General features: G+C 39.3%; 2 protein-coding genes across 10 annotated transcripts in view; one reads left to right on the forward strand and one right to left on the reverse strand.

Annotated features, from left to right (window-relative positions):
- LOC143024709 (uncharacterized) overlaps positions 1-6,061 on the reverse strand; it is a 21,553-nt gene extending 15,492 nt beyond the window's left edge. Inside the window, exon 1 of one of the 4 annotated variants that reach the window (XM_076183762.1) lies at positions 5,930-6,061. In XM_076183762.1, the coding sequence (XP_076039877.1) occupies positions 5,930-5,931 (2 nt within the window). In that variant the 5' untranslated portion in view covers positions 5,932-6,061. Of the gene's footprint in view, positions 1-5,079; positions 5,166-5,239; positions 5,378-5,851 lie in introns of those variants that run through there. The other 3 variants (XM_076183781.1, XM_076183771.1, XM_076183788.1) reach the window with 3 other exon arrangements.
- On the forward strand, positions 5,237-26,017 carry LOC143024729 (quinone oxidoreductase-like protein 2 homolog). Of its 6 annotated transcripts, none has more exons than XM_076183851.1 (9): positions 5,237-5,260; positions 10,936-11,134; positions 11,814-11,875; positions 14,447-14,612; positions 16,674-16,865; positions 18,524-18,622; positions 19,668-19,750; positions 22,941-23,087; positions 25,605-26,017. In XM_076183851.1, the coding sequence occupies exons 2-9, from the start codon at positions 10,949-10,951 to the stop codon at positions 25,753-25,755; spliced, it is 1,086 nt and encodes a 361-aa protein (XP_076039966.1). In that variant the 5' UTR covers positions 5,237-5,260; positions 10,936-10,948; the 3' UTR covers positions 25,756-26,017. The 6 variants fall into 6 exon arrangements, with proteins under 6 accessions (XP_076039966.1, XP_076039949.1, XP_076039973.1 ...); XM_076183834.1 differs by lacking the exon at positions 5,237-5,260 and adding an exon at positions 5,311-5,404; XM_076183858.1 differs by lacking the exon at positions 5,237-5,260 and adding an exon at positions 5,457-5,480.
- Positions 26,018-26,270: the final 253 nt, after the last annotated feature.

The raw sequence follows: 26,270 nt of genomic DNA on the forward strand, positions 1-26,270 counted from the left end.
GGTGAAAGTGGCAGTAGACTGGAAGTGAGCATTAAGGGAGAGTGACTGGAGGAAGTGGATAGTTTTAGATACTTGAGTGTGAATGTGGATGGAAAGAGTGGAGTGGAGGTGGAGGTAGAATGTAGATTGAGAGAGGCGAGTAAATGCCTTGGTGGATTAAAAAGTGTAATGAGGAATAGACATTTGGGAATGGATGCTAAGAGGAGACTGTATGAAGGAGTGATTGTTCCAACAGCACTGTATGGGGCAGAAACATGGAACATAAGAGAGGAAGAGAGGAGTTTGAATGTATTTGAGTTGAGGTGTCTGAGAAGTATGATAGGGGTTACTAGGCTGGATAGAGTGAGAAATGGGGAGGTGAGGAGGAGAACAGGGGTGGTAAGGGAGTTGGGAGATAGGGTGTATGAAGAGTGAAGAAAGACTAGTAAAAGAGGTATGGAAGGCAGATGTGGAGGGAGTGAACATGAGGGAGGCCACCTAGGGTGAGATGGATGGATGGGGTGAAAGGGGCTTTGGGGAAGAGGGGCATGTCTGTTGAGGAAGGATGGGAGAGGACAGAAGACAGGTGAATGGAGAATGGTTGTATATGGATGATGTGATGCATGAGGTGGAATGGGTGGTGAGGTAGTATGTGCGAGAAAAATGTGACGCAGCCTTTAGGGATTTCTCCTAGTCTTCTCCTCTTCTGCATGAGGGGACGGAGAGGGGGGGTCACCAATTTAATGAAGCAGCCTTGCTGTGGATGTGCTGTGTCTTGCGACACTGCCTCTGACCCAGGGCAGTGGACAGGATGCAGGGATAACCCGTCATTCAGGAAGTGCCAAGATAAGAGGGAGGGTAGAGGGTGGAGGGGAGTGGAGTGTATTTAGGGATGGAATGGGTAGGAATGGTTTTTATGCCTTTTTCTTTTTGGTTACCTCCCTTGTAAGGGGGAAAAAGCCTTTGGTATATGTATAATGACCCCTACCTTTATAAACCTTCTGAAAACACTAATTTTTAATATTGCAGATTCATTACTTTAAACTTTATTAATCACAGTATAGATAGAAATACATACATATACCAATGGCTTTTTCCCCCTTACATGGAGGGTAGCCAAAAAGAAAAAGGCATAGAAATCACTCCCACCCATTCCATTTCCAACATATTCCACTCCCCTATATATTATTGTTTATCAATGTTTATTAACAAAGATTGATCTGATAATATATTCTAATGAGAAGGATGTATTGGCTTTTTTGATACAAGCAAATCAATACGTGGGTCTGTGTGGCTGAATGTACATACAATTGGACCCTCCATGACCCACAGTTTGGGAACCCCTGCTCTACATCAACAATATCCCAAAAGAAATGTCAAAAGAACACCAAAATACCTATATCACATACAAATACGTTTTTCTCTTCCTCCACAACCACCAGACACCAGCCTACAGCCACATATCAATAATCATATCACTCACTGTTCCATCAACAAACTGAAAGACAATACATTGCTGCATGCCAGACCCCAATGTCCATTCCTCTGAATCCACCATCCAACCCTTTGAGTTACCAGAAGAGACTGGATGTCTGCATTACAGAGAACTGCCCAGGATGCAACACTTCACTCCATACCATATAACACATTATGGATGACTGCATTGTACATAACATGCATGCCAACTACAAAATATACACTTCATTTAGGATCTGTGGGAAAATCCCATTCCACCTGTGGCATTCCTCAGGGAGACTGGACTACTAGGCCAGACAGTCTAGGGAACAACAACAACAGTATATCAAACCCAGAGAGGCTTTTTAGTAAGAGTCAAATTCTTGTGTGTAGCATCAGCTGTCATATGTACGATGCATCACACTACTTGCATTATAAAATATAGTCACTGCTGTATTACTCATTTTCTTTTACTCTGAGTAATAATAATAAACAGAAAATGTGATAAAAAAAAAAAAAGTACCTCATGACTCCTATGTAAGTGGTTAACAACAAAGAATCTCCAGGAAGTCAGACAAAAGTTGGAGAGGCACTTAACATCCTGAAGTCCATGTTGCTATGATTTAATGCTGCAGAACAGGAAGAAGAAAACTACTTAGACCAAGTTGGAATTCTTTGTGAAGAAGGCAGAAAACTTGAAGGAATTGTCTTTCTCACCAGTAGCATAGGGGTCAGAGCAAGAGGAAAGATGGCAAAGCACTGATAATCAAGAAATTCATCCACTGCTCCAGATCTCTCATCTTAATTAAATAAAATTAAAGTATCACTGCACATTGGTGACATGACTCAAATTCTGAAGTTTGCAAATACATGTAAAAGTCTACCATGACTTTACAGTTGAGTTCAATCAATGTGCATGCATGCAAGTAGGCATCATAAACTTGCATGTGGTGCAAAACTCAAGGCCTAAGGGCAAAATTCTAGAACACAAGCCCTCATCTGTGAAAGATTGAGTTTCCTTAGCCATGTCTCCACCCCAAACAACACATGTAACACAGGCTGGAAACATGCATGAACTTAATGACTGGTGTGACAGACCAGTGGCCCTCACCTCCCACCTGATAAAAATTATATAGTGATTTGAGTCAAGATAACTGACAGTACCTAGGGATCATAAATGCCTTTAATGAGGGCCAACTAAGCTTCAAACAGGTCGTTCATGTCTATCACAACTGCTGTCTTATTATAAGAAAATTATGAAAAATATTCTGGAAGGTAAAAATATAATGTGATCAACCTAGATTATGGCATCCCCCTTCATAAATTGAGGACACTGGGTAGCTGTGGGAAACTTGGTGAGTAGCTGCACAGCTTCCTCACAAACCGACACAACAAGTGAAAATCAGGGAACCCTGTCTGAGTCAAGCCAAGTCATTTGTGGAGTCCTTCAGGCCTCAGTCCTGGGCCCATGGGTATTCCTAATCATGACTGGAAATACAGACAAGGACCTACACCATTCAAATGCATCATCCTTTGCTGATGACACCAGGATTGCCAAGGACATCAAGTCTGCTGCAGACCTGGACAGAGTGGTAAGATGGGCCAAAACCAACATGGCCCTAAACGAGAAAAAGTTTGAGCTCCTGAGATACAGTCTACTCCAAGACCTGAAAGTGGACACCACCTGCAAGTGAAACCAAACACCCAGTGAAGCCAATAACTGTGAAATATCTAGGGGTGCACAAGAGCCACAACCTAACTTTCACGAGGCACATTCAGACAACAGCTTAGAGTGCCTGCAAGCTCTCAGGGTGGATCCTAAGAACTTTCCACACGAGGAACAGAGAATGCATACTAACCCTGTGGAAGATCTTAGTCCAACCAAGACTAGAATCCTGCTGCCAACTCTGGTTCCCATACAATGAAGGGGAAATAACCAAACTGGAGGCAGTGCAGGATTTCACAAGCAGAATATAGGGCATGCAAGGGCTCAATTATTGGGAGACTGCAGGAATTTAGGCTCTACACCCTCTAGAGACAACATGAACAATACACAATCATATACGTGTGGAAAACACTGGAACAGATGGTGCCAAATATTGGCTTATAAGTCAACAATCTCCCATGATGGGGCCAACTATATGACATCTGAAGAGCAGAGGGCCTGTTCCAGAGAGTTAAGACCATAGTCCACCATAGCTTCACATACACATAGATATGCCTCTTTAATTCTGCCCCATTAAAGAAAAGAAACCTGACTGGTATCACATGAGATAGCCTAAAAAATGGCTCAACAAGTGGCTACAAACAGTGCCTGACCAGCCCCCTACTCCATGATATATCAGCCATACAACTAATACACTCTAATCACTAAGGCAGACTTAAGAGACATGGAGCTGCCTGGAGACAGTGGATGCCCACGTCAGCTGCATCCTTAGATGAATGAAAATTTACTAAGTAAACAAAGTGTTTAAACAAGTTTCATATTAAATACCTGTGTTTGCATGACTGGAATTTTACCATGCATAAAATAATAACAATAATAATAAAAGTACCAGTAACTTTACTCAAGCTCCACATTATTGGTTTCTAAAAGGTATAACTAGAGTGGTTCTGTTTAAGATATAGAAGCAATTGAAAATGTTCAAAGAAGGGCTACCAGGTAACCAGACTATAACCACAATTTAATGACATGTCTTATGATCCAAACTTAAGAAAGCTGGATTTACCATCATCCTATGGAAGATTGAGACAAGACTTAATTGAAAGTTTCAAGACTGGGAGGTATCTACAATGAAGACTGCATAGAAGGATTATTTAAGAAAAGAGAGGACAGCATTACTAAAAAGGCAACACCCTGAAACTGTACAAGTCTCAAGCAAGATTAGAGCTGAGGAAGTATGCATTTCTATTTTGGGTTGTAAATATGTGGAATGAATACCTAATTGGGTGATTGGGACCAAGACTAGACTTTGAGGTAAGATTAGATAAATGTTGGAGGCATGAAGGCCAGAAATTTGATTACAAAAAGCACCAATAACCAGTCCCATTCGCCAACAAAGTTTTAATAGTATTGGAGAAGAAATATTTGGTGAACTGGAGCCATAGCCCTGAGGCCTCTTCTGGACTTTGACTACAGTAATCTATGGTAAATCACATTTTGCTCCTCCACTCCTTTTTGTGCTTGATATGGGAAAATAAATTACCATCAATCTCTTGTATATTGAAACTACAGTAAGTTTAATACTTGGTGATAATGCAGATTATTGATAATTTTGCTGCCATATTTAGCACCGGAATGGGTGGGGGTTTGGGGCTGGAATGATCTGCATTTTACCTAAATTTACCCAAAGGCAAAGCCTCAAGAAAGGCCATTGACATTTCTCCTCTACATAGCTACACAGCAAAGCTTCAAATTGAAGTTCCCAAGTATTCAGTCCCGTCTTTAAAGTTAATAAATAACCATTTCTGTTTATCTTTTACTGGATATACTCTCAAACTTAAGTAATGCTGGCGCACTTGTTATGAAGTATTCCTGAAGTTACAAAAAATGCTGTCCTGACAGATTGCATATTATTCTTGTCTAAACAAGATAAGCTTCATCAAGTTCCCATATACCATTGTAAAAATGTAGTTCCGCCTTACTGTAATAAATACCGGACTCTCCGCCACCTGTCATGACACCTATATAAAATTGCCACTTAGAACAAGAGGCAACACCCATACTCAACACCGCATAAAACATACGCAAGCTACCTACTCGTTATTGTATACCTATATCCAATAATACATTCAAGTAACGTACCTCCTTATATCACGATAATGTGTAAGACTTTTTGTACGTTTTTCTTCTCTTCTAAGATTTGTGTTAACCTAATATTCCATCGATTAAATAATTGGATATTAATCTTAGAACTCGTTCACTTGTGTTTCTGTTTTGTGCTTCGGTAAAAGTGGATCCGTCGAACCAGTAAGCATGGAAAAGTTCATAAGTTGCAACCTGTTCATTTATCTGTCTGTTTTATATCACCAGCACATAGATTCGGGTATCACAAATTTCACCTAACAGTACAGTAACCTATCCTAGCTCAAAATATTTCTGGGTTGGCCTCAAAATAAACCAGTGACTCATATATTTTGAGTACAGTATGAAAGTTTCACTTTTTTATGGACGTGTGTGCCACTTGTTATTTTGTATGTCCATACAACTTAAACAAAACTGTATAGTGCTGAATTATTGGACCATATTTTTAATATATAGAAATATTACATAAGACCAACTGGTTATAAACTCAATATTCATTAAATCTAATAATATTATATTTGCTCTTCAGGATATATCTGGCATAGAACAGCTGAGCGTGAATCACACATCATTCATTGAAAAGCAGAGTTGGGACTTTAAACCTAGTCTTACCAAGAATCCGGGTAATCCCAAATACAGCTACGAGAATTGTAAATAGACAAGGATAATGCACCACTCGCGATCACTTACATATATGCCCAATGCCAAGTTTCTTGTCCACTGTTTGTCACCTCATTTATTTCTCATGATTTAATATTCTGAACGCAGAATAAAGTATTTCATGATGTTGAAATGCTCCAATGATAGTATTTTTACTTTATTAAAGCTTATTTTGTGCAGAAGGTTGAACAATATTTGTTGCTTTTCGGTAAATTAAGACGTGAGTACCACAATGTAAACAAATACGCCATTCGTTTGGAGATACATGGTAGAAGTAACTAGTGCTTTCTATCATTTTTATTTGAATTTCGTTTTCGGAAATAGAAGAAATGCATGTTTTGGAAAAGTTAACCAGTATTTGAAATTAAGTACTCAAATGTTACTGGGTGTTATTGTGTGTTTTGAGACTAAAATTTCAGGAAGCAAGGGTATATCGGGTATTCATGACTGTCATTTTGCAAAAGCGCACCCAAATCAAATTTTACCCAAACACCATAACTTACCTATCTAACCTAAATATACCTTACTTTACAGTACCATATTATACATCATCTTCCAAACCAAACCTAGAGTCTAGTGCCATACTTTACTTTACCTAAGGAACACAACCCAGCCCCAGGAAAACAGGTCACTAACCTTACTTTTTTTTTGTGGTTGATGAATCTGTGCCACTGGTGGTAAAATTCCAGAAGCACACAAATATTTGATATGAAACTTACATTGCTCAAAAGCTCCTAACTTAACCATTCTGTAGAAAAAAAAATCTTTCAAATGCAAAAGAAAGTGAAAATTGCATTTGATTTTGTGTTCATTGTTACTGGTAACTGGAGTGGAACAGAACCCCATTGTCATCCAGACTGTATGAAAGTGACTTCTTAAATGTATATCCCATGATAGTATTGTCTGTTTGTATGAGATATATCATGTGTTTTTTGTAGAGGCGATTAATTTTGTGTATATTATATACACAAAATTAAGCCCTATTGTCTGTGTGACAGCACTTATCAACATCAACTGGAGTTGGAGAACACCCTGTCCACAATGTGAAAGCCATCGTCTAATAGTGACTGGATTGTCATGGCGTCTGGACTATGACCTAGTAGCTTTGTTCATTAGTAAATTTCCTTATAGCAAGGTTTTTTGTTTTTTATTTCTGCCAAGAAAATTGCATATTATGTTCATGTATTATAATTTGTAAAATTAATATTTAATTTTCTAATGCTATATTGCATCGTTGTACACAACTAGAATAACACCAATCCATATACTATATGGATTGGTATTATTTTAGTTGTGCACACCTATCATCCTATGCGATATAGCATTAGGAAATTAAATATTAAATTTGTAAGTTATAATACATGAACATAATATGCGATTTTCATGGTGGAAACAAAAAACAAAAAAACCTTGCTACAAGCAAAATTACTAATGAACAAAGCTGCTAGGATACAGTCCAAACGCCATGCCAGTCCAGTCACTATCAGATGATGGCTTTCACATTGTGGACCAGGTGTTCTCCAACTCCAGTTGATGTTAATAAGCATTATTACAAAGACAATAGGGCTTCCTTGGACTTTATGAGAGAACACGGGGTTCAGCCATTGTCGGTTAATTGCCTGAGGTACAATAATAATCAGGCTGTCAGCACCTGTGACGACAACGGTGACCCAAATGATCTTTAGAATTTGAGGTACTGAATTACTAAACATTGGTTAGGTTTTGTAGGGTAGGTTAGGTTAGAATAGGCTAATTTATTATCATTTCATTTCTTTAACCTTGGCACCTATCAAGACAAACATGGCATATCATTCAGCCGCCACAACTTTGTTAGAAAATAGGTTTTAGCAACTTTTTTGTTATTGATTTCTGCCAAGAAAATAGCATATTACATTGATCTATTATAATTTACAAATTCAGTAATCAATTTTCTATTGCTATATTGTGTAGGTGTGCACAACTAAAATTTACCTATAGATTATATTGATAAAAGGGCTCTGAAATGCAGACATCCACATATTCAGTGAAGAAAAACTTAAATATTAATTTTTTTAATTGTAATACATCAACATAATATATGTTTTTCTTGGCAAAAATCAGTAACTAAGCCTTGCTAAAAGCAAATACACTACCAAATGTAGCTGCAACAATAGGTTGGAGACACCATCTTGTCTGTACCGTCCCATCAATATTAGTGTGATGATAGCATAGACATTCCAGGTGTTCTCCCACTCCAAGTTATGTCGCCACTCTATATGTTTCTAAAACCGTTCTAAAGAGCTGAGTTTCATGCTTTTCTTCAATCTTGAAACTCCTCTACACCCTCAGTCCAGTTGGTTGCCAAAACCGTCTGTCAACATTCCTAATGACAATGGCAACACTGATGACCTCTAGAATTACAGGTAGTGCATTACTAAATGATGGCTAGGTTAGGTGAGATAAGTTTATGAAGTCACATTCTCACATGCAGCTGCTGTATTACTTATTCTCTTTCACTGAGTAATAATAACCATAGAAAAGGTGATCAAGCCAGTTCACAGAATTCAGGGGTCACTCAACTACAACCACAAAATAGATATAATCAAGATGCTGATACCGGCATCCTTGTCCACCCAGTCACACCTCATGACGCCAACATAGGGGTCATCATATGGAAGAAGTTAATTTCTCTGACCTCCACATCTATGAAAACAAAGATGGTGTCTCAAGCAGTCATTGAGGCTCTGTTCATTAGTGTATCACTTTCAGCAGCTTTTCTGTTATTGATTTCCATTAAGAAAAACATATATAATGTTGATGTATTTTAATTTACAAAATGAATATTTCATTTTTTGTTGCCATGTCATGTAGGTGTGCACTTAAGTTTTTTTTACACATTTTACTACTACAACCTTTGACAGGTATCTAGGTCCAGAAACAGTCAAACCCTAACTTGTAGTGAATTTTTCAGTCTATTATGATTGTATTTAATTTGAAAGAAAACCATGTTTTCCATTATATGATGATGAGCTCTTGACCTTTTTATTGATTAAAGACCACTTAATGCTTGGAAATTATGGCAATATTCACTTTTTGGGTTATTAACCACTTCAGTATGTCAAATTCTAGCATGCAGCATCGGTTCCCATATGTACAATGCATCACACTTCTTGCATTATAAAATAGAAAGTAACTTCTATATTACTCATTCTCTTTTACTTTGTTATAATAAACACAGAAAACATGATCAAACCAATTCACAGAATCTGGAGGTAACTCATGTACAACTACAAAAAAATGTATAATCAAGACACCAACGCCGGCATCCTTGTGTACCCACTTGTGCCTCATGATGCCTACATAGGTGTCATCAAACCAAAGTGGTTAAGTGTCAGAGAAGATAAGTCAGTGGACAGAGTAATAAGGAGGAAAATATGGTGTGAGAAGAAGGGATGAAAGCAGTTAGAGAATAGTGGGAGATGGTATTGAAAAATTAATGAATGTGAATAGTGTTCAAGAAAAAATGTGTAAGTATATATGGACTATGGTGTTTGGTGGAGAGACATAGGTGAGCATTGATAGATTATGGGAGATTTTTTTTTTTTTTTTTTTTTTTTTTTTTTTTTTTATTTTTTTTTTTTTTTTTTTTTTTTTTTTTTTTTTTTTTTTCTAAGAAGTGCACACCTACATAATACAGCATTAGAAAATTAAACGTTAATTTTGTAAATTATACATGACTGTAATAAATATTTTCCTTGGCGGAAGTCAATAAAGGAAAATGTTACTAAAAGCTATGCACAAATGAATGAAGTTGCATCCACTCCTTTAGACACCATCTTTGTTTTGATAGATTTGGAGGCTGAAGACAATGACCCTGATGACTTCTAGAATTACAGGTACTGCATAACTAGATGAAGGTTAGGTTAGGTAAGTTAGGTAGGTAGGTTAGGTTAGAATAGACAAAATTATCATACTTTGATTTCTTTGACCTCTGGATCTACCAAACATAGTATCTCAAGCAATTGAAGCAGCTATATTTGTGTATAGTTTTTAGCAACTTTATCTGTTATTGATTTCAGGCAAGAATAACATATATTATGTTGATGTATTATGATTTACAAAATTATTATTTAATTTTATACATATACCAAAGGCTTTTTCCCCCTTACAAGGGAGAAAGTAAAAAAACAAAGGCATAAAATCCATACCCACCCATTCCATCCCCACATATTCTATTTCCATTTATCCTCTCCCTCCCTCTCATCTTAGCTCCTCTTGGTTGATGGGTCATCCCTGCATCTTGCCCATTGCCCTAGGTCAGAAACAGTGTCGCAAGACACAACATATCCACGGCAAGGCCGCTTCATTAAATTGGCAACCCATCACTCTCTGTCCCCTCACGCAGAAAAGGAGAAGACGAGGAGAAATCCCTTTGGGCTGCGTCAAATTGTTTTTTTACACATACTCCCTCATCCCCCATCCCCCACCCACCCCCTTTCATGCATCACAGTATCATCCATATACAACCATTCTTCATTCACCCCTATCTTCTGTCTTCTCCTGTCCTTCCTCAACAGACATTCCCCTCTTTCCCAATACCCCTTTTACCCCATCCAGCCATTTCATCCTTGATTGCCCCCTCTTGTTCACTCCTTCTACCTATGTTTTCCACACATCTTTTACTAATCTTTCTTCACTCATTCTTTCCATGTGTCCAAACCATCCCAATACTCTTTCATCAACCCTATCTCCTAACTTCCTCACCTCATTTCTCATCCTATCATACTTCTCAGGCACCTCATCTCAAACACATTCAAACTCCTCCTCTCATCCTCTCTTTTGTTCCATGTTTCTGCCCCATACAGTGCTATTCATTATTTTTTATACAAGAAAGATAATAGATTGATTGATATTTATCTTGTCATCTTTCTCTTGTTTTGTTTTTTGTTTTTACAACAGAAATCAAGTACAGTATATGTAAACAGTAATTGCATATTTTTGTATGAAACTACTCACATTTTAATTGGGAGGATAATTTGAAGAATCATTATTTACAGGAATCATTAAGAAATGGCTCTTCGCACACTTGCCAGGCTTGGCACTGTTGGAGGGAAGTTTTTGGCAGCTGTTAATGGTGCCAATAACAGAACCACAATGGTGAGATGGGCCTCAACTTACAAAGCAGCCATGCTCAAAGGCTTTGGAGAACCCCTTGTTGTTACGGAAGTCAAGCAGAAGAAGCTCAAAGAAGGCGAAGTTAGTTTTTATGAGTTGCATTTACTTAATTGTAACATTCAGGAAAGGAGTTATATATGTGGGGTTCTGCCTCTCATTTTCCATTTATACCTAGTTTTGAAATCAGTAGCTTGGGCTGTATCAACATCTAGGGTATTACTGGAATTCATTCATTTATATGGAAAACTATCTCTTCATATCTTTCAGAAATGTAGTCTTTTTTAATGTGTTCCCATCATGCTATGGTGCCTTCTTGCTCTAAGCCAAAAGAGCTTCTGTGTCATTAATCCAACCCTCTTGTGACATGAATACCATGATCAGGTCACCTCTTTCTCTTTAATGATGGCAGATTTAGTGCACAGCCATAAAGTATAAATATAAAAATTGTACAATCAATCAGTCCATTGTCCCTGGTCTCTCATAGAAGACCTGCAACCTCCAGGCCATACACAAAGTGATAAAAGGGTGGTATTTCCTACATAGCTTTAGGCCCAAGAGAAATTTTTTATGAAGGGAATCACCTTGAGGATCTAAACCTGTGGCCTTGGATGACTTCCAAATTTTAGGTCACAAGAAACATCATTTTAGGGTAAGAAAGGTCTCTTATCATGGCTGTTATCTTTTATATTATTAAACTAGATGTCAAGGTGTGTGCAGTATACCTGTTCATAAATATTAAATGAAACCTTTGTATTTTTAGGTCCGTGTTGCTGTCCATAGTTGTGGAGTGAATTCCTCAGACCTTCTTATGGTGGAAAACAAGTATGTAGGCAATTCATCACTCACTGTTTGTAATGAAATGTAACAGAATTCTCTGATATTAATTAGATGAGTTTGTTTGATCATTTATCATTACTACTGGGACCAATGATATATTTATCAGCGGTGAGCTTGTGAAATGAATATCAGAGAGAATAATATCCTGTCTGCTTATCTTCAGAACTTGTCATCACTCAATATCATCTGTAATTGTAACCCTGAGGAGACTTTTTTCCAATACTTTTTCCAGTTTTGTCCCAAGATCTATTTTCTTTTACTTTTCCTCCTGTACTACTTTTTAACATTAGTAGAGCTGACATGCACATACTGCTATGCCTCTTCTTTCTGCTACACTTCCTTCTCCTCCTCCCAAGTGCACTACAGTCTCCACCTTCAAGTCCCACCACCCATTGGTCCACAAAATCCTTTCATGGATCATCCAGGGGCCGTATACACAAAACTTTTTTGTTAGCCTTAACAATCTCTGCTAGCTAACAGAAAACCACTAAAAGTTATACACCAATGCTTAACTAACAACTGTTAGCTAGCAAACAGTTGTTTGTCAAGTACCGCTAAACAGCGCTGAAGTTAGCAGCTTATGAACATGTAAATGGACGTATTATCAAAAATTGCACACATAAAACAGTGTTATTAATGCAGTTGTTCAGAATTTATTAATAAAGTATCATGATAGCACATAGATATCGTATGTATGGGTTTTTAGAAGTACTTATTAACCAACGACAGATATTTTTGGACGAAGGCGCATTGTACAGGCGGCCGTGCCACAGACAAATCTTCCGACAGAAGACTCAACAATTATTTCAGAGGACATAGACATGGCAGAAGAAACACAGAAAAAGAAAAGGAAGCCAAACTGGTCACAAGAGGAAACACTCCTCTTGATCAACGTGATTATGGAGAAAAAATAATTATAAATGGGCGATTCAAGCCAAGTTTAAACCACAAGGATAAGAGGGAGGCATGACAAAGCACGTTGATGCTATGGTATTGTTTTCTGTTTACATATAAATGTTCATCGACACTTGGAGCCCCAATTCTAATGTTTGTGCCATCTATGGTACCCACAACACCGGGAAACCTACAGTCTTCCATGAACTCTGCTTGTTTTACTTGCACTTCTTGGCGAGTCAATAGGAATTTTACAAACTGAGTTACAATCTGGTTCTGATAGTGCATCAATTGTTTGAGTAATGACACGGCTGATTGATGCTTGCGAGGTCCCAAATTCGTCACTGCTGCATTTTACCTGTGGCTAAATATCATAGGGTAATTGCCACCTTCGTCTCAGGACTCAGTGGTCGATTCCGTTCTGTTCGGGATTGAAGTTTGTCCCTCACTAAATCAGCCATTTTTATTATACCAGCACGGTTCATTCTGAAGCGTTTGATGAGTTCGTCGTCATTGTACTCGTTAAATATGTCCCGTCGCTGTCGATAAACTCGCAGTCATCTTTTTAGTTGTTGCTCCGCCATCTTCTCTACTAACAGGAACTTGTTAAGAGCTTAATAGTCCTCCTCAGCACTTTTATCTTAACAGTACTTTTAAGGCCCTAACAAGTTTTCTGTATCCACTGTTAGTGCTTAACAGCTAAATGTTAGCCTTAACAGGAATTTGTTACCCTTAACAGCTATTTGTTAGTGCTAACAAGTTTTGTGTATACGGCCCCAGATCTCTACCTACTTCAAATCTGCATCCTTCCACTGGGTGCCATACCATGTAGGCATGCCCAATAATGAAAAAACTGACCAGGTGGCTTCAAGTATTCTTTGACCAATCCTATTTGCCAGCTTTCTTTCCACCCATACTGTCTGCTCCACCTCTTCATTTCTCACTCTCCATCCTTGTAACATTCTCCATATTTTTAAAAACACATTTGAAACACATTTAGGCTTCTTCTCTCTGCTTCCCGAAAACCAAAGGATAAGGAAGAATGGAACTAATTTCCTCATCCCTGTCTAGACTGTCCTACAGACAATTCAAAACAGAGCATTAGAAATTAAAATAAGTTGTATCAAAGCAGCTGCAATAGTCCAGCTACACTTAAATTTATTTATAATCAATTAGTCAATCTGTTAACTGGGTCTCTTTTTCAAGAGACCCATGTTAGCTCAAAAACTAATCATTGATAATTCATGTACATGAACCTCCCATTTATGCATGGTGCCATTGTCCCTTCATAGGTTTGTGCTTATGTGTATATATACACAACCAGTGACAGGTACCTGCTTCTGATGGTCCTGCAAGATGGACACCTAAGCCCCTAGGGGCTGGCACTCTGTCTCTGAACAGAGTCCAAGATCTCTGTCAATTTCAGTTGTATTTCCAACATTTTTTCATGCATGTGAAGCTGACAACCAGTGACTGCTCTCCTCCTCCTACTATTTTTAGCAGGTGACATAGAGTCCCACATTAGGCAGTAGTTCAAAGTTTCTTCCCAGAGAGATCTGTGGGAGGCCCCAAGGACCATAGCCAGCCACTGTGAGGCTTCAGGTTTTCCACTTAGTACTCAAGGCAACAATTGAATTGAATTATATGTATGTGCTTTTTCAGATATGATCGTGACATGAAACTACCCTTTGTGCCAGGCTTTGAAATTTGTGGGGAAGTATTGGAGGTTGGCAGTGGTGTATCGACATTAACCCCTGGACTTCGTGTTATTGGAGTGAACAAAGAAGGACTAGGAGGGTTTGCGGAGGAGTGCGTCTTGCCAGAAATGGTAGGTATGGGGATGAGGGCAAGGGGTAGGAAAATGGTCAAAATAAATGATAATAGAACATGAACCCCTTCAGTTCAGGGACATACTTTAAAGATTTTGTTCTGGATGAGGAAAAGTATGTGTAGCTAAGGAATGGAGAGGCTAGCTTGGATTAGGTTCTGAATACCAATTTGCCCCCATTGTGTGTTCCTATATACATACATACATACATATACCAAAGGCTTTTTCCCCCTTACACGGGGGGTAGCCACATACACACATGCAGGTGCTAAAATGGAATCAGTCAATCAATCTGGTAATCGGTACTGGTCTTTGTCTTAGCCCATGTCATTCAAGGAGGATATAGGACAGATGTGTGATGGATGTGTGTTTCCACTTGGTCACCCAGTACCAAAATGAATATAAAGAAAATTGAAGATGACCCCAACACTTTCAAAACTGTCATATGAGGAGAAATTGTTAAAACTGAATTTACTGACTCTGGAATAAAGAAGGGAAAGAGGGGACTTGCTAATGATCTATAAAATCATGAAAGGTGTGGAAGTGCTTGATAGAGAAGACTTATTAAATTGGGATAAGAGAAATACAAGGGGACATGAAAAGAAACTCAAAAAGGACAGCTGTAGAAGAGACCTAAAAACAAAAAAAGCTTTCCACACAGAGTTGTGGATGTCTGGAACAAACTGGATGAAACAATAGTGTGTGCAAAAACTATACACGAATTTATGAGCAAACTAGACACTGTGAGATACAAAGACAGGACACCACAAGCGTAGCTCCCCTTCCTGTAAGATACAACTAGGTAAATATAGCTAAGTACACACACACACAACTTATTGCCCACCAGAGTTGGGGTGCTGGTTCATAGTGCAGCAATACCAAAATAGATTAGAGGTTGCTAATGGTACTACTGCACTGCTGAGCCATGTGTGTGTGTGTGTGTATACTTACCTAGTTGTATCTTATGGGAAGGGGAGCTATGCTTGTGGTGTCCCGTCTCTGTATCTTGCCATATTTAATTTGCTCTTAAATTCTTGTATTGTTTTTTGTATTTGTGTGTGTTAGTGTTTGAGGACATAGATGCTGTGTGCAGGGTTTTGTATGGGGAGGTCATCTGTGAGTAGTTTAAATAACATAGTATTGCATCTTAGGAGACCTTATTGTGTACTGGAGATGAACTTGGATAAAAATTAGGTGCAGTTTTCATAGGGATGAACCAGAAAGGAATGAAAAAGGTGAATGTGATGGGACTGAAAGGGTTGAAAAGATTTCTTTTCTGTGCCAACTCGCCTAATTTTGTGGATAATAGTATACAAGTTAAAGGAAAAATGTGTATACCAATGGCCCTTTCCTCTTTATAAGGGGAGAATGGTTGAATCAAAGAACACCTCTACAACATACACATTAAAACACATTCAATGCCCCTCCCATCACTGGACCTCATGGATGAAAGGTCATTTCTGCCCCCAGTAACATTTCCCGAGTCAAAGGCTATGTATTAAGGCACAATACTTCCACAGTAGGAGCTGGTGCACTCCCACTTTATCATGGTATGGCAAACCCCCCCCCTCCTCCTCCTCCTCCTCCTCCTCCTCCTCCTCCTCCTCCTCCTCCTCCTCCTCTTTCTCCTCCTCCTTATCCACTAAAAATAACCCATGGAACAAAGGAGAAGGTTCATTTGGTCTGCATCATCCTTTTATCCATTCACAGTCTCCCTTCACTTACTCGTGTCGTTTGCAATTATGCTCTCCCACTAAACAGCCTCATGCATCCAAGCCTCCCCTCACACCATCCATCCACCTCATTCTTGGTCTTGCTCTCAAGTTCACTCCATCTGCTTCTACTTTTCACATTTTTTTGAGTCTTTCCTCTTTCTTTCTATTTGCCCAAACCACCTTTGCACTCCTTGATCTATCCTATTTGACAGCTCTCTTTACACCTTCTTTTCCTCCCCTCCACATTTCTCAGACAATCTAGGACAGATCCACCTTTATGGTGGATTTTTTATACATTACGTATTCATTCGTAACTCATTATCCTTCATTTTTATAATTTCTTCAGGATGTTTGGCCTGTGGATCTGGCTGTGTCCTTTAATCAAGGTGCTGCACTGGTTGACTGCTATGCTACAGCGCTGCTGGGCCTCAATCGCCGTGCCGGGCTGAAGGAGGGACAGACTGTTCTCATCACTGCAGCTGCTGGAGGCCTTGGCTTGGCAGCAGTGGACCTCGCTTGCAGTGTTTATAAAGCTAAGGTGGGTTAAAAGGTAGTGCTAGACACCTTCCACCTCTTTGATTTATTTGTTACATGCTTGCCAGGGATGTGTCATGTTGCCAGGCTGTTCAATTTATATATGGATGGGGTGGTGCGAGATGTAAATGCAAGGGTAATGGGCTGGGGATTAGAGATTGTTAAAGAAAATGGAGAAAAATGGAAGATAAGTCAGTTGTTGTTTGCTGATGACACTGCGCTTGTGGCAGGATCAGAGGGATGATTAAAGAAGTTAGTGATGGAGTTTGGAAAAGTGTGTGACAGAAAGAAGTTGAAGACAAATGTGGGTAAAAATAGGATGATGAGATGTACATGGGGAGAGGATGGCAGCAAATTGAAAGTGAGTATTAACCTCTTCACTCCTGGGCGCATCGCACGTCTGGCAGCATTAGCTGCCCAATGTGCGATGTTGCGTCATAATAGTTGTATTATAAAAAAATAAAATCAGTGCTCAATCGTTCGTTCTCTTTCACCCGTGTATTTTGATAACCATAGAAAATATGATAAAGCCAGTTTAGAGAGAATGGAGGTTACGTAGGTACGACTACAATAAATGTAATCAAGATGCTGATGTCGGCATCATCGAGTACCCACTTGCTCCTCATGCCGCCTACGTAGGCGTCACCGTATGGAAGTGGTTAAGGGAGAGAGGCTGGATGAAGTGGATAGCTTTAAATACTTGAAGGCGAATGTGGCGGGAAAGAGAGGAGTGGAGGTAGATTGTAGAGTGAGAGAAACAAGTAAATGCCTTGGTGAATTAAAAAGTGTCATGAGAAATAAACATTTGGGAGTGGATGCAAAGAGGAGATTGTATGAAGGGGCGATTGTGCCAACATCACTGTATAGGGCAGAAGCACAGAACATAAGAGAGGAAGAGTCTAAATGTGTTTGAGATGAAATGCCTGAGATGTATGATAGGGGTGGATAGTGAGAAATGAGGTGAGGAGGAGAGTGTGAGTGGAAAAGGAGTTGGGAGATGGGGTTGATGAAAGTATTGGGATAGTTTGGACACATGGAAAGAATGAGTGAAGAAAGATTAGTAAAAGAAGTGTGGAAGGCAGAGGTGGATGGAGTGACCAAGGATGAGTTGGATGGATGGGGTAAAAGGGGAATTAGGAAAGAAATGTCTGTTGAGGAAGGAAGGGAAAAGATAAAAAGATAGGGGTGAGTGGAGAATGATTGTGTATGGATGGTGCTGTGATGCTTGAAAGGGAGTGGGTGGGGGATGGGAGGTTAGGGAGTATGTGTGAATGATATTCTGATGCACCCCGAAGGGATTTCTCCCCATCTTCTCTTTTTCTGCATGAGGGGATGGGTCACTGATTAAATGAAGTGACCTTGCTGTGGATATGCTGTGTCATGCTGCATTGCTTCTGATCCAGGGCAGTGGATGAGATGCAGGGATAATCCATCATCCAGGGGAGCCAAGAAAAAAGGGAGGGAGGGAAGGATCGTGAATGGGAGTGGAGTATGTGGGGATGAAATGGGTGGGAGTGGATTTATGCCTTTGACTTTGGCTACCTCCCTGGTGAGGGGGAAAAAGCCCTTGGTATATGTATATATGTATTAATCAGTTTGTGTTTTTCAATTACTGTTATTAAGAGATGCTTTGGAAATATTGCTAACCTGGTTATTTAATAGGTGATTGGTATATGTGGCACTGAGGACAAGGCTGACCTGGTACGGCAGAAAGGAGCTTGGGCAGCACTCAAGTACAACAAGAAACACTTGATGAATAAGGTAGGTCCAGAGGGTTTTATTCTGCCATTGTGTTTTGAAAAGAATTAAGAAAGTATTTTAAAAGGAAATGAAAATGGCAAAAAATGGAAATTGAGTATATAGGAGAGGGTAAAAGGAGGCAATAGAAAGTTGTCAATGGAAGCGAAGGATGTGAGAGGAAGATGAGCAGAACATTTGAAGGAAATGTTGAATCTAGAGGAGGATGGGACGGTTTTGTGGCATTGGGTGATGCCAAGAGACTGTAATGGGAGAAGAAAATATATGGCTGTAACAAATGAGGAAATACAAATTGCATTAAAAGAGATGAAACCTGAAAATCATCTGGGTTGGATAGTTGTCGTGTGGAATATCTGACAAAGGGAGGAATAGTTATGGTTGAATGACTGGCAAGATTGTTTAATGTTTGTAAGTGTACCAGTGGATTGAAGTGAATGCATAGTTCTACTATACAAGAGAAAGGATGACAAGTATGAATATTTTAGCTTTGAAGGGATCAATCTCTTGAATGTGGTCAGTGAGGTGTATGAGCATGTATTGATTGAAAGGATTTGAAGTGGAATTGGGTGAATAATCATGTAGCATTGTGAGTTTAGGAGAGGAGAGGGTGTGTGAATTAAGTGTTTGTGGTAAAACAAATATGCAAGATGTTATTGACAAAATATAAGGATGTGTTTTTGGACTATGGGAGGCTTCAGGTACTGATGCCAACCAACTGCAAAGTTGCAGGTTTCCAGTCTGAAACTCAAGCCAACAATTATTGTTATTCCTCCTTCTCATTGAACTCCTACTCCATGTCTTTCTTCTCTTCCATCTTGTCCTTCCCCTCCTCCTCATCTTCCTCCTCCTCCTTTTCCTTCTCTTCCTACTCCTGTTACTCCTCCATCTCCCCTTGACAGCCACTGACATTGAATTCACCTCATATATATCTGTCATTTGGTACCTTTATTTTGAAAGATTATGTAGTATAAGCAAACATTTGGACCTAGTCAATTCCTGTTGGTAAACTGTTCCTTCTCAAAAGTAGTTTTTCATTTTTTCTTCTAAGGTAAATGAAGTGACAGATGGCAGAGGAGTAGATGTCATATTTGATGCCGTTGGCGGTGACATTTTTAGTGAAACCTTACAGTGGTGAGTTTATGGTGTATTAAGTATCTTGTTAGGTTATCATGTGATCCTTTATAATTTATTGTGGAAACTTTACTCATGTTTGAAGTGTTTTTAACATATAAAGCAGTTGTGGGCAGCTCATTGGTAAAGAAAGAACTTGCACATACGGTTGTTTCCCACTTACAAAGGAGGTAGCCAGAGGCATAAATCCACTCCTGCCCATTTCATCCCCACATACTCCACTCCCATTCACCATCCCTCCCTCCCTCTTTTCTTGGCTCCTCCTGGATGACGAGTCATCCCTGCATCTTACCCACTGCCCTGGGTCAGAAGCAATGTAGCAAAACACAACACATCCACAGAAAGACCACTTCATTTCATCACACATCTGCCTTACTGCAAAATCTGGTCCATGCAACCCCTACCTGCCCAAAACCCAGAATGTTCCTCACCAATTACTCCCTCTGTTCCTCTCCTATTCCTCTTGTTCAAAACCCTCCCATAAGCCTTTCCAACTACACTCAACAAACTGATCCCTCTGAAACTAGTATACTCACATTTGTTTCCTTTTCCCTTGTAAAGTGGAACTATATAGGCACTCCTCCAGTCCTCCAGCACTCGATCCTCTTTTAGCCAAACATTAAACAACTTCACCAGCCAGTCCACTATCACTGTACCTCCCTTTTTTAGATACTTTGCATGACACCCATCCAACCCAGGTGCCTTATCTCCTCTCATCATATTTATAACGTCTTTCACCGCATCTTTCCTTATTTCTCCTCCATTTTCAACATTCATCACTGTCATTTTTTTAACTCTTCCCACTGCAACTACCTTTCCCTCCCTATCCTTCACATTTAACAACTCCCTAAAATACTGTGCCCATCTTGGTCTTAATGCTGTCTCTTCTATCATCATCTCTCCATCTGCACTTTATACCTTTTCTTCTCTACTTGATTCGCCTCCTCTTCCTCTTGTAATTTCCTTCCAAAACATCCTTTTATTACTTTAAAAATTTCCTGTCATACTCCTACACCATTTCACATCAGCTCTCCTTTTTGCCTCCTTTGTACCTCTCATACAAATCTCTCATCCTATTTTGTAACCAATCTGTGAATGCTTATTTCTTCTCTTCTACAATCCCCTTTGCTTCCTCCTACCACTCACTACCCTTCCTTCTATTTCCTCCCATCCTCCTTGTTCCACACAACATCTTTGCACACCTTGTGACTTCCTCCTTGAAACATCCCCATTCCTCCTCCACTTCTAGTTCTACTCTATACTTCACTCCCTCCCACTCTTCTCTCAGCTTCTTGTACTCCTTCTTCTTTTCTTTCTCATTTAAGCAGTTTACTCTAAGCACCTCCCTACCTTCTGTTCTTTTCTTTCTCATTTAAGCAGTTTACTCTAAGCACCTCCCTACCTTCTGTTCTTTTCTTCTTTCTCCATCTATCCTCCACTCTCAACTTACCAAAAAATTATCTGATATTCCCCCACTCTCTCCCCTTAGAACTCCATCTATTGATTCATCTACCCTAGCATTGAGATCTCCCAATACCACTACATTGACATTTCTCCCTCATTTAAATCTATCCAAAATGCCTCCCTTTTCTCACTACCAGGTCCATATGTACTTACAAAAACCCACATCACCCTTCCCAGTTTCACCTTCATCCACATTAACCTTGAAGAAACCTTCCACTCCACACATTTACATATCTCCTCACTAATATAGGCACCTCTTCTCTCCTTCATCTTCTCTTCACTCCTGAAACCCTCTCAACTACACTCCCATACTCAAACTCGTTCCTCCCTTTCAACTTAGTTTCACTCAATGTCAAAACATCCATCTTACTTCTCACAAATATGCTGCCTATCTCTTCCCTTTTACTCTTATCTGTTCCATACCCACACACATTAAAAGACCCAAACCATAAGTTTCTGGTTAGAAAATTCCTCCGAGACCCTCTTATACCTTTGCTTTTTTTAGGAATGTCCCCTTTGGGACTACAGAGAGTAGGATGCCTATTCCTATCCCCATCCTGTTTTTGTCACCTTTTATGACTCGGTGAGAACACTTGGTGGCAGTATTCTTTCTCCCCTACCACAGGGAAAAAAAAAAAATACATGATTCAGATGAGTAAGATTATTCTTATTACTTATTCATCTATTTATTCATATATTATTATATTTATTTGTTTATTCATGGTACTGTATGGAACAGAGGCTTGGAATTTGAGGTAGAAAAAAAAAGAACTAAAACATGTTTATAATGAAATATTTGAGAAGTATGGTTGGAGTTATGAGGAGTGCTAAGATGGTTTGGACATGTGGATAGAATAAGTAAGGAAAGACTAGCAAAAAATGTATGGAAAGCAGAAGTTGGTGGAGTGAACTAGGGAGGCCAAGGATGAGGTAAATGGATGGAGTAAAGGGTGCATTGGGTATGTGAAGAAAATCTATTGAATAATAAAGAGCGTACAGAAGGGAGGAGTGAATAAAGAGGGATTCTAAATGCATACATGCATATACCAAGGACTTTTTCCCCCTAACAAGGGAAGTAGCCAAAGTCAAAGGCATAAATCCACTGTCAATGGATGAAGAAATTATGTGGCTAAAAGGGATGTTGTTTTTGTTTGTAGAAGAGGGTGGGAATGGGGGTTGATAGATAATGATGTAGAACTCCAGCCGTCAGGCACTTTCCACTCCCTCCAGGCATCATTGTGCTTCTCTTACTCAGTAATTCACCTCCACCTCATTCCATGGTATACAGGTTGGAGTCCTCCCAGACCTTTTTATGCTTTGACTTGTCATAAGAGAAAAATTGAGAGTTAGAGATCTTTAGTCCCTTCACTCCATGCATGGGATTATTGTGATGGAATTCTTCTCCCCCACCGCAGGGGGACATGAAATTATTGTTATGAATTTACTGGCAAATGGTGGAGCATCCCCACACCTTTCTACTTCAGAATCCCTGAAAGCACCAAGGCTAACTAATGATAGAAAGAACGTAGAAAGGTGACAATATTTTTTTAAGTCAACCTGCCCTCCACAAGGTGTTGAGTTTAGTGAGGAATTAAATAAGTTTTAATGTATAAGTATTGGGAGTGTGCTTTGACTTGGCCACTCCTGTTATAAGGAGGAAAATTAATTTGGTATTTGTTTGGTACTATGCAGGTTAGACTGATACATAATTGGTCTCTCCCAACAGCATTGCTCATGAAGGGAGTGTCATTGTGGCTGGCTTTGCAAGTCGGATTATTCCCCACATTGAGACAAATCAGCTTTTACCCAAAGCTGTTTCCTTGATTGGACTTTCCCTCTTTCACTACCGAGATGCAGATAATGAAGTATACAGGTGAGAGCAAAATTTCATGTCATAGAGGAGGTATGTCCCTCTGATACAATAAACTGTATTATATAAAAAAAAATTTATTATACGAGGATCTAATGTCTGTATTGAATCATTTACTGCATGACACATCTTTATACTGCCCTGATCTAGCCTAGAAGTGGATAGTTTTAAAGATTTAGGGTCACATGTAGGAGGGAATGGAGGAGTGAGGGTGGAGATAATCTGTAGAGTGAGGAAAGCAAATAAATGTCTTGGGAGGAATGAAAAGTGTCATGAGAAATGTGTGTGTGTGCATGTGTTTACCTAATTGTATTTATCAAGTTGTACATCAGAAAGGAGCAATGTTCATGGGGCCTGTCTCTTACTCTCCAATTTGTCTTATGTAGCTTCAAGTTCATGTATGGTTCTAACTTGGTCTATCCTCATTTTCCAGTTATACTGAAGGAGGATGGATTAGGTGAAAGGGGGTTTGAGAAAGAGGGGAATGTCTGTTGAGCAAGGAGGGGAGAAGGCAGGGGATATTTGTGAGTGGAGACTGTGTATGGATGACAGAGGTGGAAAGAGCGAACATGAGGGAGTGATCAAGAATGAGATGGATGGATGGGGTAAAAGGGGCATTGGGAAAGAGGGGAATGTCTGTGGAGGAAGGAAGGGAGAAGACAGAAGATAGGGGTGAGTGGAGAATAGTTGTGTATGGATGATGTCATGCATGGGAATGGGTGGGGGTTGGGGGGGGATGAGGGAGTAAATGTGAATGATATTTTGATACAGCCCGAAGAGATTTCTCCCTGTCTTCTCTTTTTCTGCATGAGAGGACAGAGGGGTGGGGTTGTTGATTAAATGAAGTGGCCTTGCTGTGGATGTGCTGTGTCTTGTTACATTACTTCTGACCCAGGGCAGTGGGTAAGATGGAGGGATAATCCATCATCCAGGAGGAGCCAAGATTAGAGGGAGGGAGTGGGGTGAATGGGAGTGGCGTATGTGGGGATGGAATGGGTGGGAGTGGATTTTATGCTATTGTTTTTTGCCTAAATCACTTGTAAGGGGAAAAAGCCATTGGTATATATATATATATATATATATATATATATGAGTGGCAGGGTGGGGAGATAAACACCGGAAATCGTTGAAGTTTTTAATTACTGACGTTTCGCTCTTGACAGAGCTTTTTCAGTGTACAAACATGGTCAGGAAATCAACAATTTATACCTCACATTATTCCGCGTTCCTTCCTTAACCTGCCCCATCCCTCCCTCTCGTACCCTTCAACTCCTGTAGGACCATCCAGCCGGACGTTTTGGACAGCTTAATAAAACCATCCCGGTGGTTACAGCAGGGCTGGGATGTTATGAAAGCTGCCTTGACTATTTTTCTTTTTTTCTTGTCTAACCCTTGTTTTAATATTTCCACTCCGTCCCAGTTAGGTAAATGTCCATATTTCTCCGCATGAACCACCAAGGCGTTTGATGTTCAGTGGGCCCTCAGTTCACTCTTGTGCTCATATGTCCACTTGTGTAGGCCTCTTCCTGTCTCCCCAAAGTAGTTCAATTTTTTTTTTTTATAGTGTTCTCAGGACTTAAATATCCAGAAGGGTTACTCCATAGTTTAAAGAAAATAGTGCTTAAAATAATGAAAAAGAGAAAGGATGAGATAAAGGAGACTAAGGAAGGTGGCTTCATTGTGGTTCCCAACTCCAAGTACACAGAAGAGTTAGGACATTTACTCCGCAGAACAGGGCTGAAGATCGCCAGTACATCCAGTACGAAGATAGGTGAAGTAGTGAGAGGAAAGGGTAGAAAAGAATATAACAACAGTATGGTTTACAGAATCCCATGTGGTGGCTGTGACTTAAACTACTTTGGGGAGACAGGAAGAGGCCTACACAAGCAGACATATGAGCACAAGAGTGACCTGAGGTCCCACTGAACATCAAACGCCTTGGCAGTTCATGCAGAGAAATATGGACATTTACCTAACTGGGATGGAGTGGAAATATTAAAACAAGGGTTAGACAAGAAAAAACGAAAAATAGTCGAGGCAGCTTTCATAACATCCCAGCCCTGCTGTAACCATCGGGATGGTTTTATTAAGCTGTCTAAAACGTCTGGCTGGATGGTCCTACAGGAGTTGAAGGGTATGAGAGGGAGGGATGATCTGGGTTAAGGAAGGAACACGGAATGATGTGGGGTATAAATTGTTGATTTCCTGACCATGTTTGTACACTCTGAAGAAGCTCTGTCAAGAGCGAAACGTCAGTAATTAAAAACTTTGATTCTCGGTGTTTATCTCGCCACCCTTCCACTCATTTTGTCATCCATTCTTATATATATATATATATATATATATATATATATATATATATATATATATATATAATATATATATATATATATATATAATAAATAATGTATGTATCAATCATTCATTAAAAAACAAATGCAAGGGACTAGGATGGTGCCCCTTACAGAGGATTTTGTAGCATGGAAGTATGTACATAATTGTTTTCCCCCCCCATGACAGACAAGCTGTGGAAGATGTGATCGACTTGCATGAAATGAACTTAATTTCCCCTCACATCTCCGCATCATTTTCTCTTGAGGAATCATCCAAAGCCTTCGACTTCATCAAGGAACGAAAATCTACTGGTAAAGTCATTCTAGAAATTCGTTGAGAAATGGTTGATTCCTACATTCAGAATATATTTCAAAATTAATGTTGACATATATCATTTTATGCTGGTTTCTGTGATGATTATTGCTAATTTTGCCATGTAATTGATGTTCAAGGCAGTGTGAAACTAAAAGTTCACTGCAGATTGGAGGCTTTTAAAAGTTGGATACAATGTTATCCAAGATTTTGTAAATATTAACATTATTTCATGAATCATTCATACTCTTTCATCATCATGAAAAAATAAAACTGCATTATCAAAATCCCTTGTTTTATTTCACTCTTGAACATAATGATTGGGGTGTTTACACAGAGTTTCACATCAAAACAAAGTGAAGGCACTACTCTTTTAATACCATGGCACAATATACAGATTTCTTACAAGGGACATTGGCAAGGCCTTAAATCAAGACTTAGTTCCCACCAGTTTCCACATTGCTTAATAAAACTATTTGGTATTAACTTTAAAAAAAAATGTATACAGTGTACTAAAGTATTGAATAAGTTAAGCAAATA

The sequence above is a fragment of the Oratosquilla oratoria genome, chromosome 1, assembly GCF_046742065.1.
Source record: "Oratosquilla oratoria isolate Oo_2021 chromosome 1, ASM4674206v1, whole genome shotgun sequence".
Lineage (NCBI taxonomy): Eukaryota > Metazoa > Arthropoda > Malacostraca > Stomatopoda > Squillidae > Oratosquilla > Oratosquilla oratoria.